Raw genomic sequence first — 16,790 nt, forward strand, 5'->3', positions numbered from 1 at the left:
AGTCCCTAACAGTTTTGGTGCATAGTAGATGCTCGGTTAATATCTGTTGGATCTGCAGGATGGGGGAACGCAGCCAAGTGATTATGGTAGAGCAGGAGTGCTAAAGGTGTAGGGTGTCAGACATTTCCTGCTGCTATGTAGCAAGCCTCTGAACTCTGTGAGCCTTAACTTAACAATTCAAAGACTGTATGCTAAGGTCCCTTCTGGCTCCAGAAATCTTTTTTTTTTTTAAGATTTTATTTATTTATGAGACACACACACACACAGAGAGAGAGAGAGAGAGAGAGAGAGAGGCAGACATAGGCAGAGGGAGAAGCAGGCTCCATGCAGGGAGCCTGATGTGGGACTGGATCCTGAAACTCCAGGATCTTAGCTCAACCGCTGAGCCACCCAGGGTCCCCTGGGTCCAGAAATCTGACGTGTGGAGAGAACTTCTGAAATGGCAAAGTAAGAATCTTCGAAAAGCCACTCCTCCATATAACCAGCTAGACAACTAGCAAAAGTTGTCAAAATCCATATTTCCAGAACTCTGACAAGTAACCAAGGTCTTGCAACAGTCTGACCATTTGTTTAAGGTGCAAAAAAAAAAAAAAAAAAAAAAAAAAATCAAAATAAAAGAGCTGGATCTCAGTAAGAACAGGAAGCTCTGTGGCATTTTAACTTACCCTATTTCCATTCTCTTCTCCTCAGTTCTGCAGTCCCCTTAAAAAACGGCAGCCTCACAGCTATGGAGCTGAGAAAACCGAGCGCCAAGTAACTGCTGGAGGGAGTAGGATGGGTTTGTAGCATCCCAAAGGTCCGTGATCAGAGAGCTGTCACTATTTGACCTTTCTGGCAGTTTCCTGAAAAACCCCATTCTCAGGGCTTGTCTTTATTTCACCTGACTCAATGTTGGATCTGTGTAAACCACACTGTAAGGCATTCGTTGAATTCGTTGAAAGCTGCCCACCTTTCATACTTTTATGCTCTTGTGTTGCTGTTTAATATTCTTTCATTTCAACTTGAAGAACTCCCTTTAGTATTTCTTCTTAGGCAGGTCTAGTTGTGATGAATTCCTTCAGCATTTGTTTACCTGATACTTCCCCCTTATTTTGGAAGGATAGGTTTCTCAGAATAAGTATTCCTTGTTGGCAGGGTTTTTTTTGTTTTCTTTCAGCTTTCTGAGTATATTGTCCCATTCTCTTCTGGACTACAAGATTTCTGCTGAAAAATCTGCCCATAGTCTTAAGGGAGTTCCTTTGTGTATAACATGTCATTTTTCTCTTGCTGTTTCAAAATTCTGTCTTTAACTTTTGACAATTTGATTATAACGTATCTTGGTATGAGTCTATTTCACATTACTTGGTATCCTTTGGGACTTGTGGATTTGGATTTCTATTTTTTTCTCCCAGGTTTGGAAAGATTTCAGGTATTATTTCTTTGAATAAGCTTTCCATCCATTTCTCTTTCTTCCTTCTGGGACTCCCATGATGAGTATCCTATAAGTCTCATAAACTATCTTCATTTTTTCATTCTTTTTTTTCTTTTGCTCATTTTACCAAATGATTTCCAATGAAATTTTAGTTTGTTGATCCTTTCTTCTGCTTAATCTAATCTGTTTTGAATTTTTCATTTTAGTTACTGTATTCTTCAACTCTATGATTTCTGTTTGGTACTTTTTAATATTTTCTCTTTGTTGACATTCTCACTTAGCTCATGCATTGTTCTCCTGACTTCATTATTTTTAATTCTCTATTAGGTAAATCACAAATTTTCATTTCATTAGGGTCAGTTTCGGGAGATTTACCTTGTTCTTTTTTCTGGAACAGATTTTCCTTTCTTCATTGTACTTGACAATCTATGTTGGTTTCTGCACATTACATAAAACACTCACCTTTCCCAGTCTTCACAGACTAGCCTCATATAGGAGATGAGCCTCACAAGTCAGCCTGGCCAGAGATTCTGGATGCCTCTCAAACCTTTGTGCTTGTCCAAACTGCCATCTTAGTTTTTAGTGGCCCCCAAGAGAATAGAATATGCCAAGTCCTGTCAGTGCCTCAAGATAGGCGAGATAAAAGCAAATTCCTCACAATAGCAGCTGGAAAAGTTTGGAGCACTAGATGTTCCAATTCCTTCTCTCCTCAGGGAGAACCTGGGAGCTGGACTTTATCACTCATTTGCCCTATACTGAGCGGGGGAGAGGAGCTGTGATCAGTTCCTGCTTCCTCATTTAGACCATACACTCTTTGAAATGGTTCATCTGTTGTCCCCAGGGTCCTGGCAAAATGCTGGGTCATGTTACCTCTCATAGATAGCTGGGTTAGAAGCCAGTCCCTTGAGTAGCAGCTGAAAAGGATGGGGGTGGGTAGGTGTGAAGTTGAACTCCTTCTAGGGAGAAGCTGGGGACTTGGTTTTACCACTGCAGCTTGCTGGGTATTGGAACTTTGGGAAGTGCCTATACATGTGTTCAAAAAAGTCACAAGATTAATCATTACCTGTGTGGTCAGCTCCCAGAAACAGACAAGTTGGAAGCCAGACTATCAGGCAGCAAATGGAGAAATTAGGGTAGTAGTATACAGTGTCCCTTCCAGAGAGATGATGGGTTTTATTGTGGAGTGAACTGAGAAGTCCTAAGAATAGTCTGCAGGGCCATTCAAAACTGTCACTTTCTCTGTGGACCCAAAGCGACTACTGAAGGCTGGGCCTTGTCAACTCCTAGAAACAAGAAAGAAGTTAGACCCTCATGCAGCAGCTGGAAAAGTCAGAGTAGTAAATGTATAGTTCAACTCCTTCCAGGGAGAAAACGAAGGCTTGGTTTTTTTCACTGGAGTAAGATGGGGAGAAGCTACAGGAAGTGCTCACAAGCCTGCTCAAGCTCCCAGAGGACTGGTAATTGCCTACACCATCAGGTTTTACATGGAGGCTAGTTAGTAGGCAAATTGTCAGGCAGCAGCTAGAAAACTTAAAAGTGTTAGACATACAGTGAAGCCCCTCCAGGGAGAAGCTGGGAGCTGAGCTTTATTGCCTGCCACTCAGCAGTGAGCCAGAGAAAGAATCCCAGGAAGTGTTTGTGTACCCATTTAAAACCACATCCTTGTTCTCTGAGGTCCTAGGAGACTAGTGAGCACCATGGCTCATCAGCTACCAGAGACACCTTAGTTAGAAGCTAGTTCTTCAGGTAGCAGCCAAAGAAGTTGGGATGTTAGATGTATGGTTCAAACCTGTCACTCCCCAGGGAGAAACTGGTTGTTGGGGGTCTCCTTCACATTGCAAGGCACATTGCTGGGAGTCGGGTTTATGGTGAGTGTGTTTCAGCTTTTCTACCTGTTTCAGTGTGGGTATTTCCTTAGTCACATGGTATGCACAAATCTCAACTGTTTTTCTGGATTTCTCTCAGAAGTATTGATCAATGTGTGACAGTTTATTCATTGAGTCCACACATGGAGCATTTCTTAATTTGTCTATTCAGAAGCTCCTTTAATTCACTTCCTTTATCTCTTCAGAGCATCTTGAGACAGGATTTCTTTTTTTTTTTTTTTTGAGACAGGATTTCTAAAGAAAACCTGTGTATCATCAGCAAGTCTACTTCACCTAGTATATACGTACTGACTGTGTAGAAGATACTGTGCCAAGTGCTGTGAGGGAAACAGAGATGAATCAGACATGGCCAACGATCTCAAGAAACGGTGTATTGGGACAGATATTTGAAGGAAAAAAAAAGTAGATCACATTAAGATCAGTAAGACAGAGTCAGAAAATTTTAGAAAAATGGCTCTCATCTCACTTGAGAAACCTTGGAAGGGTTTATGGAAAGGGGAAATAGTTGAGTTGAATGAAGCTCGAGGCAAGACACCTAAACTGCAGCTTTTACCACTTACTGATAGCATGTTGCTACAGCCCAGGTGGACAAGGGAGTGGAGTGCTTCACCGACACAACTGTAGCCAGCTTAAGAATCCAACTGCAGCTCTAGCCCTGGGCATGTTGCTGCGTGCAGGAAGATGTCTGAAAGTTTTACTTCACTACATTTATGATCACATATCACCTGAAATTTCAGAGATGCAGAGTGTGTATATTCAACCTAGGCATCTAGAATTTTCTGTGATGACTGAAAATTCCTTATTTGTATTGTCCAATACTGTAGCCCCTAGGCATGTGTGGCTGTAACGAGGGAATAAAATTTAATTACATTTTATGCTTAAGTATCCATTGTGGCTAGCAGCCACAAGTGCAAGTCAAGTGCAGGTCAAGAGCCTTTGGTTGTTCTTAGGAAACTAATCACAAAATTATGTGATGATGTTGGGCCAGCATTTATTGCTAAGTTCAGAAAGTGAGATTTATAGAATCACATTGTTTTGGGATCATGGAGATCTATTTGAAGTGAGATGGAACTTCACTTTTTTTCCATTTTTGCATATCTGGCACATGAACTTCATTCATGTAATAAAACAAGTATTTACTGAGCATCCCTTAACAGCAAAAGAATTAAACCTTTCTAAGACATGTTCCAAGAACATGGAACACCTGCATTTTCCTAAAAATTTCACAACTCACTTACAAACATGTAGAGATTGGGAAATAAGTAGAATGCTAGAAAAAATGAAATCACTTTAAAAAAATTGCTTCAGAGAAATTTGGGCTGGAAGTGACAGCTGAGTTGACCCAATGGCTGTATCAGAGATCCAAGTGTCTTCTTCCTTGTAGTTCCACTGTCCCAGAGGGTTGCCCCTCACTACTTATTCACATCTCTTTGGACAGCATTTAGTTAAATGGCCCCACCTAGTTACAATGGAGTCTGGGAAGTAGTTATTCTTCCTGCCCTCACCCATTATTGGATGGAAAATGTAACAAACTAAAATATGGCATTCTATTACTAAAGGAAGAAGGGGAGAATGGATGTTGAGTGATAAGTAGCAACTCTGCCAAAGACCCAGAAATATTCCAGATTGCACAATAATGCAAAATGTTTAGATCATAGTGATGAAACCAGAGACATAAAAGGGAACATCGAAAAATCACTTTTACACATCTTATTCACCAAAAAATTCAAATGAAAAACAAAATTAGAAGAATTAAGTTAATGTAATTAGTTCTTAAAGAAAACTAATATTTTAAATCCTTTATTTAAGATGGCAAATAAATGTGCACTTACACCCGCTAAAAAAAATCCACTGTAAATGTCAGACACAGAAATCAGAAAGTTTATTTAAAACCTTTCACAACTAATATATAGTTATTAGACAATCATTTATTTAAAATAATATCCTAAATACTTACAAAAATAAATCAAGTATTGCTTCTATATTTCAAGTGTCAAAGTCTTTGCCATAGAAAATAGAAAGAACCTCTTATAAACTAAACATAATATTTAAGCTACATCAAATTTAATAACTGAACACTATTTTCTTTAATGGTTGTGCTTTACAAGTTTCCAAACTACTTCTTTGCCATGTACAGGTTCACAATAGGAATGTATGCATACAACCATACACACACATTTTTACATAGGAATGCTTCTCATTAAATATGCATATAGAGAACCTAATGCAGTACTGTGGCCTAAAAGCCAACCCACAGAGCCAGATGTCCAGCTATACGGAAAGAGGTGTAGATGTAGAAACATTATCTAACATTCAAATTAGCAATCTAGTTATCAGAGGTGGTGACATCTTAATGAAGGATACTCAGTTTAATGTTTCTAGAGAAGACATTAATTCTTAATCTATACTAAATCATTAGTTCAGCAGCCTTATTCATTGAAAAAATAGAATGAACTTCAAATATTTCTCAATACATTAAATGATCATTGTCATATGTATACACATTTTTTATTTTAAAAAGAGAAAGGAGTATATTAACCTTAGAGCAAATGCTCAAAATTAAAGATCATTTCCAAATTGGTCTGTGGTTTTACTCTTTAATCACTGGGACACTCAATTCCTTATCAAACAGATAAATGCTGGATTTCCCTTCCCTGGCATATACACTCAAACCTCACAAAACAGACATGTAGAAGTCATGGTTCGTGATGAATATTTATAATGCTATACCACCCACAGGGTGTCAATCTCACTACATTAACCAGATGTGGAAAAGAATCTCACTTCTGATCAGTTCCTGAATTTCCATATAGTTAACACAATAATACAGATCTTTACATTAGTCTTGTATAAATACTTCTATATCAAGCGTTTTAAATACTACTTATCAACTAGAAAAGTGATAAATCACAAAATTTGTTTCTTCTCTATTAAAAAAAAAAAAAAACTAGCCTTCTGTCCTTATTCAGAAATTGCATGAATTGCTTAGAAATTCCAAATATAGTAACTAAAATTTATGAACGACTGTGAAAGTACTAATTTATTGAAATTGATGTCTTACAATAAGTTTCAAGAAAAGGGAGCTTGAAGAGCTTGTAAAATCTCAATTATAAGTAAGTAGTAAACACCAAAGGAGGAGATGTCTTATATTGACCAAAATATACCAAAATGCCATAATATTTGGAAAATTTTAATTAGCATGCTAAAATATTTTCAAAGGGCTATTTCATTTCACTATAAGTTGCAGGCAAGCAGACTGTAAGAATATACAAAAACGCAAACCAACAATATAATTGCACCAATAAAAAACATCAAAATCTAAGAGGTAGTCAACAGAAGTAACCCTGATAAAACAACATATCCTGATAGCTGCTCCCCAATCTTAAGAGACTTAAATGCAATATGAAATTCTTGTATTGTCAGTGATTAGTAAAAAATTTACTGGTAAAGAATCTAAAAACCAAGTATATAAATGAATAATACTGTAAATGGAACAATACTCATATATGCAAAGAAAGGCTGAAAATAAAATCTAGACACAGCCCGCAGGCCAAATCTGTCCTACTGCCAGTTTTTGTAAATAAAATTTTATTGAAATACAACAATGTCCATTTTGCTTATACAAATATTGTTTATGGTTGCTGCTTTCACACTTACAGCAGAGTCCAGTAGTTGGGACAGATCATATGGCTCAAAAAGCCTATGATATTAACTAACATATCTATCGCCTGTCTCTTTACAGAAAGTTTGCTGACCCCTGGGTCAGACATATGCTGATAGGTGTGCAGTTGTTGAACAGCACTGGAAAGATTAACAATGAACGTCACAACATAAGGTATAACTCCAAGGAATACAGAATGCTAGTTATGTCACAACTTAATTCCTTTTCATATCTGAAACAGTCCTAAAATTTTTCTTCTTTTTATTTTTGTGGTCAAACATCAAAGAGTATTTCCCAGTTACCATAAAAAGGTTTAGTGTAGCACTGTCCAATAGAACTTTATGCAATGATGGACATCTTTTATATCTGCATTTTCCAATATGGTAGCCAGCAGCAACGTGGCTGTTGAGCATCTGAAATGTGGCTGATGGACCAAGGAACTTTCAATCTGAATTAATTTTATTGAAATTGCCATACCTAGCTTGACTACAATACTGGACAGCACAGATTTAACTCAAAGTTCTAAAGTGTGACTCTTAAAAATGACCCAAAAAATTAGAAAATAAATAAAAGAAGAGCTTTGGACAGAAGTAAACTGAATACTATGAATGGAGTCTTGGACAGATTCCTTAATTCGTAAACAAAATCAAACTGATCCCCGACTGTTTCCCTTACTGCACCATCTCCTTGCAGTGTAGGGGAAAACTATTACAGCATGTTTTTTAGCAAAAGCCTTGATAATTTTATGCTTAAAAGCAATAACTATAATCATATTAAAATTGGTGTGGATGTTTCACACAAATTATATTTTTTGCCCTGCTTCCCACATGAAAAATCACCTTTTATAAAGTCCATTCAATTCCATACCCTTAGCATTTCAACTACACTATACAGAAGCCCTTGTTTATAGTAGGTATGCAGGAGAACTATGAAATCTCCTGAATCTGCAAAATCTCCAATTAGTCACTTACTACAGCAGAAGTTATTGCAATAGTCCAATCTTCCAAATGTTTTATCTTTCACTACATGATAAAATAGGCCCATCTCATAACAGATTTGAGGATAGAGGTAAATCCTTATATATATCAAGTCAAAAAAATATAACTCTTGTATAGTTCTCCATGTACCTACTTCAAGACTATTTTTATATGGACCAAAATAATAAAACAAATATAGATATATTTTTAAATTACTTATTACTGATAACACATTGCAAACTAAGTTACTAGTATAACTGACAACATTAAACTAAAATATACAAAGTCAGTTTGAAATTATAATACTCTCAGAAGAAGACAAATGTTTAAAATGTGTGCCTAATTACATCTTCCAATTACTCAAATGTGCTCTCTTAGAGAAATAGCTAATTCTATATTTGTTTTTAAAGTAAGCTGACAAAATTAATTTTATGCATATTGACTTTAAAATAGCTGATATCCACCATCATAAATTTCTTTTTCAATCTGGCAGTTAACTGAAGGATACAAAATATTTTAAGGGCACTTCTGTTTATGTTTTCTTTTATAGTTTAATCAGGTGTTATAGCAGGAACTTTAACAGAGAGATTTCTTCTGGTGTTGGTGATATGCCGTTGCTGTGCTAAGAAAGACCGTGCAGGAGTACAGGCACCAGTGTCTTTGCATGCACCACTGCCGCTCACAAGTCTAGATTCCATCCCCAGTTTCTGGAATGCTAGACTCTGAACAAAAATAAGCAAACAAATAACAAAACTATTTAGAGTTTGTAAAGTGCTTTTCACATATATAAAGTCATTTAATCCTGAATACAATTCTATAAAGCTGATGTTTTCCTCATTTTATAGAAAAAGTAAAGGGTTCAGAAGCTAATTATTCTGTACATTGTAATATTAGCAAGGAAGAGGAAACAAAGGCATAAAATCCGGTTTCTCTATTTTAACCTACAGAATTTGAAATCATTAAAAATAGTAGCTTAAAATAATATTCTAAAATTAAGCTTAATTATAACAAAAAAGGTTCCAAAGAAATTTGTGTGTTTGGGCCTTCACTCTACCCACAATGATCAGACATAGCACAACAAAAGCTCTTAGATCAATGGTTCTCAAATGTGGTCCCCAGATCATCATTTCTACCAGTGGGAATTTGTTAAAAATGCAAGTTCTAGCTTGTAGATTCTACCCAGACCTACTAAATCAGTAGTTCTGCAGATGAGTCGAATAACTTGTTTTAACAAGTCTTCTGATGCATGCCAAAGTTTGAGAACCATCATAGTTCAAATTCACAATTGTTTACCTATATACTGATATGAGACAAATTACTGTAATTGTGGATGTTGGGTTTCTTAGTAAAAGAAGTCATTACTTTTTCTCAATAGACCACATAACAGATTTCCACTCAGCTTAGAATTATGAGTAACTAGTAGAAGACATAGAACATGGTAAATGCTCAAAAGATATGGGTAGAAAATGAATAATAATGCATTATTTGGCTCTAATATCTTTAATGATTCATGTATCAAGATGCTACAGAGAAGGGATGCCTGGATGGCTCAGTGGTTGAGCATCTGCCTTTGGCTCAGAGCATTATCCTGGAGTCCCAGGATCGAGTCCCACATCAGGCTCCCTGTGGGGAACCTGCTTCTCCCTCTGTCTATGTCTCTGCCTCTCTCTCTCTCTGTGCCTCACATGAATAAATAAATAAAATCTTTATATATATAAAAAAGGATGCTACAGAGAAACAGGGATAATAATACACAGTTCCCAGTTTCAACTAGGATGACTTACTCATGAGGGCAGGTCCTGGGAACACTTTACATAGAATTTCCTTTAAGGCCTTGCTAAATTAGGTCAGATTTTACCAAACAGAGAAGGAAAGGAAAGAGCACAGACAAAAAGTATGGTGACATAAAAGAACAGGCATGTTTGAGGAACAGCCACCAGTTCTATGTGGTGAAGCATAGCGTTCAAACATGGAGAATCCATGTGTTGATATTCTCTCATAATAAAGCAGCAGCTAAGGTAGATAATGGCTTTGTTGTTCTCTATTTGGATTAAAAGAACCCAAAAGAATACATCATGAAATGCTTGAAAACACCTTGCTAATGGTAGGATGACAAAGTAAAATACTTCAAATAATTTTATACTACTCTCTCCTTGTTGAGATAATTATTGAAGAGCACCGCTGATTAAAAAAAAAAAACACAAAAAAACAGTGAAAGACAGACATAGAGGCTTTATGGAATGTTAAAATAAATGTTGAGTACTATAAGTATTTAATTTTGCATTGCAGATATTCATACTTCAGAAACCCTTTATGAAGTATGAATTAAAGATTTTCATTCAAATAAGGCAATTCCTGAAATATTTATGAACTGCTGTATGTGTGCTTCATGTGTATCAACTAACAGTTGATGAGTCACAAAATCAATTTTAGGGATTTTAAGAAGGAGAAAATCAACCAAAAACATTAAACTAAAATACACAATTTGAAGTATGACCAATGTTAAGAAAAAAGAAGAGAAATGCACACAGGGTAACTTCACTTCAGTTATATATGTAAACGTGTACATGTACTGATTTGTGGTATAAAATATATATACTCCTATGGTTCATGGTCAAATGTTTGATAAACACAATATCCAATCACTGGCTGAATGTCAACTCACCTTATTGTACCAGGCAGAAACAATGAGTTTTTCTTCATAATCACGGAATTTTGCTACTTTACATTCACTCTGGAAAAAGATACAAGGACTATCAAAATCCCAGAAATAAACCCAAACAACCAAAAAATGGAATCATTTTTCCCCTGTGCCCATTTAGAGAATTTTAAAAAATGCCATTGTGTGGCATAAAGCAGTCAAATTCTGAACGGGGATTGGGGGTGCTTGGGCGGCTTTGCCTTCGGCTAAGGCCATGAATCTGGGGTTCTGGGACTGCACTCCATATCAGGCTCCCTGCTCAGCCGGGAACCTGCTTCTCCCTCTCCCTCTGCTGCTCCCCCTGCTTGTGTGTGCTCTCTCTCTGTCAAAGTCTTAAAAAAATATCTTAATGAAATCATGGAGAATGCATGTATATGCCTTTAAGAAAGAAAAAGATAATGACGAGTAAATCTTTATTTTAGAAATTTTACTGGAAGAACAGATGTTAAACAACAACAACAAACAAACTAGTGACTCTCATGCTACTATCCCCCATTATCTAGAGAAGAAAGTAACCACTGGCTTAAATGACAAAATAGGGCAGCCCAGGTGGCGCAGGGGTTTGGCGCCGCCTGCAGCCTGGGGTGTGATCCTGGAGACTCAGGATCGGGTCCCGCATTGGGCTTCCTGCATGGAGCCTGCGTCTCCCTCTCCCTCTGCCTGTGTCTCTGCCTCTCTCTCTGTGTCTGTGAATAAATAAATAAAATCTTAAAAAAAAAATGACAAAATAGACTCCACCTATGGGGGAGTCAAAACTAAGGAGAAAGAGGATGTAGTAAAACATATGCCAGAAAATCCTTTAAAAATTTCCTCTAAAGCTTAACACAAATTTTTGTCTCTATTCTTGGTGATCTGTATACTAGATTGCCTATAGCCATATTTGCTCACTACTCTAGACTTACATCCATTTTTTAATTCCCAAAATATAGCAAATTTTGTAATTTCACTGAGCACCAAATACAGCTGACACATATAAAAAGTTATAAACTAGACTATTTGAATGTTCCTACAGTAAGATGCTCATGATACAAAAGCACACAAAAAATGAGGGAGGCAAGATGACCTTTTTCTGGCTCACATCCAAACAAAGACATCCCAAGAGGGATGGTAGATAGAATACCATCTATTCTATCTACTATTCCACCACTATTGGAATTTCCACCACTTTTCCACCACTGCTATTTCCACCACTTTTCTCATTTTTGCTTCTTGCGGTATACATACAGAAAAATATGTGTAAGCTAAAGGCCCATATGCTGTGATGTAAGTCAAGTTTCTCCTCAGAGCCCTATAGTCAGAGGTGCCACTTGTCATTCTACTTAGTGGGGAGCTGTACTTCAAGCATCAATAATGATGCTTGTACATTTTCACTGGGAAGTAAATAACCAATGCAATTTAAAAGTTCAGGGATTTTTCAGTCCAAGTCTCATTATTTTACCAATTAGAAGATATAGGATCAGAGAGAGGAGGTGATGACTTTAAGAGAATATACCAATAAACCAGTAACCCAGGCCTCTGATTTCTGTGATATTTAATGCTGGGAGTACAGAGATATCAGATATAGCCTCTGCTCTCAAAACACTCTCACAAACATCAAAGAGAAGAACAATGCTATTGTAGGATGAATTTATGAGTTCAGAATACATGGAATGGCTATGGAGAGATAACCAACTCTGCCTTAGGAATACACATATGAAAGCTTTATGGGGGAAGAGACATATAAGTTGGATCCTGTAGAATAACAGTGTTTCTTCAGAGAGATACCTCTATCCAGTGCTTTCTATAGCACTTTCCATGGTCTGGACAAGCACTTAGCCAGTGCACAAAAGACTAGTGTGCATTCTGAATGTGAAGTCTTTAAGTCTTTAAATAAAATGTTTCCACTACAGTCCATATCTACTGGCTCAGAAATAATATGAAGAAAACAGTAAATGAATACAATGTGTCTCTCTAAAATACAGCATTTCTAGTTGATTTAAAAAGAAACCTACTATCAATGATGAAAATTTCAAGGCTAGTATATAGAACCCATCATGGCTCTGCAATTACACATACATTATTATGAGGAAGTACAAATGGACTTCAAGAACAGTATCACATCTCAACATCATATTAAAAATAGTAGCTTTGTAAAAACACTTTGCAAAGAAAACTAGAACATGCCCAATTATAAAATCTATGAATATACAACTCCAGACTGACATACTTAACCCAGCTAGTAAAAATGGTATCATCGTTAGCGCAAAAAATAACTTTTAAAACTTAAAGACTCAGCTAATTAATTAGAAGATGTCATCACTAATATAGCTGTGCATGATTAGTAACCAAGACTGCCACTTTAGTCCAAGGGCTTACAGATTCTGTGAGCACTTTCTTCCCTCAGGAATTGCAACTAAGGAGTTTACTTAGTTTCAAGTGAGAAACAGAGAGAAGAAAAGAGAAGGAATATCTGGTTAGCTGAGTACAGTACCTTTTTAAAAAGGCGAGTTTGATTTCTTTCTTTTTATTTTATTTATATTGTTTGGATGAACTCTAATCCACATAAGCTTAAAAGGAGCTAATATAGCAGAACTCTATTAGACACTAAGGAATACCCATTTGATTGGCTGCTCTGGGGAGAGAGAGACACAATGCAGCAGAGTACATACACTCAAGAGACCAATCTTGTGGGCTAATGAGATTCTTTGTAAAAAACACAGAGTGATAAAACATGGTATCTCTAACTTCTGACTTCAACTTCTTGTGAGACTTGATCATTTATGACAGATATATGACAGCAATTAATTACCAGGGCTACACAGAATAATTAAAAGGAAATGTATGAATATGAACATTTTACCTCCAGAATCTCAATTCTTCTATCTTTCTCTGCCAACTGCTTTCTAAGTAGCATTATTTCAGCTGATGCTGGATTTAATTTGGGATCTAAAGTTTTTATTACCTGTTTAAAGAAAAAAATATTTTACATTTACTTTACCTTACCAAGTATTGAAATATAAGAACATTGTCTATAATATCTCCATTGCTGAAGGGGAGGTGGGCAGAGGGATAGGGTGGCTGGATGACAGGTATTAAGGAGGGCACATGATGTGATCACTGGGAGTTATACTATACGTTGGCAAATTGAACTTAAATATATATACATATTTGTACATAAAGTGAAAAATTATCCAGGAAGAGATCCAGGTGCTAACTATGGCTTAATTCGGCTACTAAATTTGAATAACAAAAATAGCATTCTATAGAAGTACAATGGTATCAAACTTCAGTACAAAAATAGGAAGATCCCTCTCCCAAAATACAATTTCCTTTCTCCAAGGCTCAGTACTCAGATAGTAATTTAGTCTTATTAAGCTCTGAGCACTAAGGTCTTGAAATAACACTTTCCATATTTATCTGACTTGAGTATTTTTTTTCAAATTAAAACAAATTTGATAATTATATGGAAACTAATTGTATAAAGTAACAAAAAAAATCATAGTAACAATCTCTTTTACTACCAAACCTACTTAATGTAATTCTATATAAGATCAATATAATAGAAATCAGCGATTTTGTCTGTAAACTAGAGGATATCTCAATTACATTTATGGAAATTATTAAAAGGTAGGTAAAAGATATTCAATCAGAATGTTGTTTAGAGACTCAACCAAACTATGTAGCCAGGGTCATCTGTATGATGGAATTACAAATCTAGTAACAAGGATTTAAAATCATCTAAAGAGGGCAGCCTGGGTGGCTCAGCGGTTTAGTGCTGCCTTCAGCCCAGAGCATGATCCTGCAGACCTGGGATCGAGTCCCGTATCAGGCTCCCTGCATGGAGCCTGCTTCTCCCTCTGCCTGTGTCTCTGCCTCTCTCTTTCTCTGTATCTCATGAATAAATAAGTAAAATCTTAGAAAAAAAAATAAAATCATCTAAAGAATTAGGAAGATTTCACCTATACTTATAGAGGTAAAGGAAAAAGCCTAAAGGTAATATGCTAAACATTACATTCAAAACTTTTTGCTGAGTGCAAAACAATTTGCTGAGTGCCGAATATGGCAGGCACCGACAGTGGCACATGGGGATACAGGAGACTTGGTGCTTGCCCTCATGGAGTTCACATTATAAAAGTAGAGTTTAAATCATAATTTGTTATCTCTAAGTGATATTAAGTATGAATATGACTTCTCTCTATTTTCTGAATTTTCTAGCATGGACATCACATTTCTATAATTAACTCTCCCTCCACGTAAAGGTAAAAAAATGAAATCATATTTATTATACAAGCAATTGGTTCTTTTAAATGATAGTGTTCAATGATGACAAGAATATGGTATTCATTGTCATTGCTTTGTCTACTTAGTTATAATCCTTTTAAAACAACATTTAGAAATACATATCAAGCATCTCTGACCTACAACTTCCATTTGACCCATTAATCTAGGCACCTGGCTAAGATAATAAACCAAAATAAGGGGCAAGCTTTCTGTATAAATATGTTGTCTATAGTCTTATTTCTAGACGAACAAAAAAGAAATGGAAATGAACCATTTCCAACAATAGTATGATGATGACTAAGTCAATTATGATATACCCCACTCAACTGAACATTATACAGCCATTCTTCTATTTTGAAAGGCTGCTCCATAAGTGTCGTCTTGTTTAGCTATATTCCCAGTGCTTAGTATAACAGGTGCTCAGTAAGTGTTAAATTACATTTATATAACATGAGGAAATTGAGCTCGCTTTGGCAGGACATATACTATAACATGAGGAAATTATTATTTTAACTTTTAAAATGTGTTTAACTTTTAAAATCATGTGTACCATGATCATACAAATTGTGTGTGTGTGTGTGTGTTTGTGTCTGTACTGTGGTCAGCAGTCATGGAGACAATATACATTGAAAAAAATGCTCTGTTAAGAAAATACACCAAAAGGTTAATAGTTATCTCTGGGAACCTTTCTATGTTTTATAGTTTCTACTAAAAGCATTTCTACTTTCGTAGTTGAGAGAAACTGGACTGTGGCAGAGACAACTGCAGATGTTTACTAAGGCTCTCTAGAAGGTGGGTGGAGCTGCATGCCTGAGTTCTGCCCACTGAAACGAGAATGAAAAGTGGTTCACAGTTCCCAGGTCTACCTCATCATGAATCTTCCCCAGTATAGTCTAGGCTGGCATCCCTCATCTACCAGCTGGACTATGTTGAGTGAGCTTGGAAATGCTATGTTCAAGAAGGCAAAACCTGTCAGCTGGGGGCTCTAGGGGACTGTATGGAGCAGGGCCCCTCCCCCACTGAAAGATGGGCTTCCTGTGATCAAGAAGTAACTTCTACCTTTTAAGTCTTGAGATCTTAAGGTTTACCTGTTGCTGTTGGTCCTATTTATAACTTAATAAACAAAAAATTTAAATGTATTAGTAGCATTTTAAAACTTCATCATATAATCCTCTTTAATAAGTAGAAAAAAGTAGATTAACATTCTCTAAGAGAGAATACTTATAATTAATTAGGAAAATATATGGTATTCATGGAAATAAAAGATTTTGTGAGAATAGTACTTAGAGATATTTAAGTTTGAAATAAGGAAAAAGAAAAATTAGTTTGGTAAACAGAATAGTGCTTAACTATTAATCTAGACCGAATGCTAAAATAATTTGAAACAAGTTTGAAGAGCTAAATTTTCACAAAAGGCAAACGTTCACTTTAAGAACTAAAGTTCCTGTACTTCATAATAGTCATTTCCCCAAATGAAGCCACTATAGTCCCGGTTTAAAATCCATGTTTGTTTTACCTGATGCTGATGAGTGACAAGGAGAGAATATGAGAACTGATCCCCAAGGCTGGATATAGGGAGAAAAGTGACATGACACAGATAGAAGAGGAACAGTCCCACAGGTGGAACCAGCCTGATAAGAACCTGAGTCAGAAGAAGACTTGGGTCCCCCAAAGTAAGTCACTTACATTTCTTGCTTTTTCCAAGTACATTTTATATCTTTCCTCCATTGCTTTCATATCTTCATCTTTCTTCTGAAGAGCAGCTTCAAGTTCATTGATCTTTTGTGCTGTTATTGAAAATGAAATGAAACATGACCAATTTTAAATACTCCCTCTTCACATAAAAATTATATAATTTTTTTCTAAAGACTGATAAGAGAACTTAAGAGAAATG

At 36.2% G+C, this 16,790-nt stretch overlaps 1 protein-coding gene across 1 annotated transcript in view; it reads right to left on the bottom strand.

Moving 5' to 3' along the window:
• Positions 1-6,856: 6,856 nt before the first annotated feature.
• HOOK1 (hook microtubule tethering protein 1) overlaps positions 6,857-16,790 on the bottom strand; it is a 63,050-nt gene continuing 53,116 nt past the window's right edge. Inside the window, exons 19-22 of the mRNA XM_041772547.1 lie at positions 16,583-16,683; positions 13,476-13,577; positions 10,601-10,669; positions 6,857-8,657 (exon numbers count right to left, since the gene is read on the bottom strand). Coding sequence (XP_041628481.1) covers positions 8,487-8,657; positions 10,601-10,669; positions 13,476-13,577; positions 16,583-16,683 — 443 coding nt within the window. The 3' untranslated portion in view covers positions 6,857-8,486. The remainder of the gene's footprint in view (positions 8,658-10,600; positions 10,670-13,475; positions 13,578-16,582; positions 16,684-16,790) is intronic.

The sequence above is a fragment of the Vulpes lagopus genome, chromosome 10, assembly GCF_018345385.1.
Source record: "Vulpes lagopus strain Blue_001 chromosome 10, ASM1834538v1, whole genome shotgun sequence".
NCBI lineage: Eukaryota > Metazoa > Chordata > Mammalia > Carnivora > Canidae > Vulpes > Vulpes lagopus.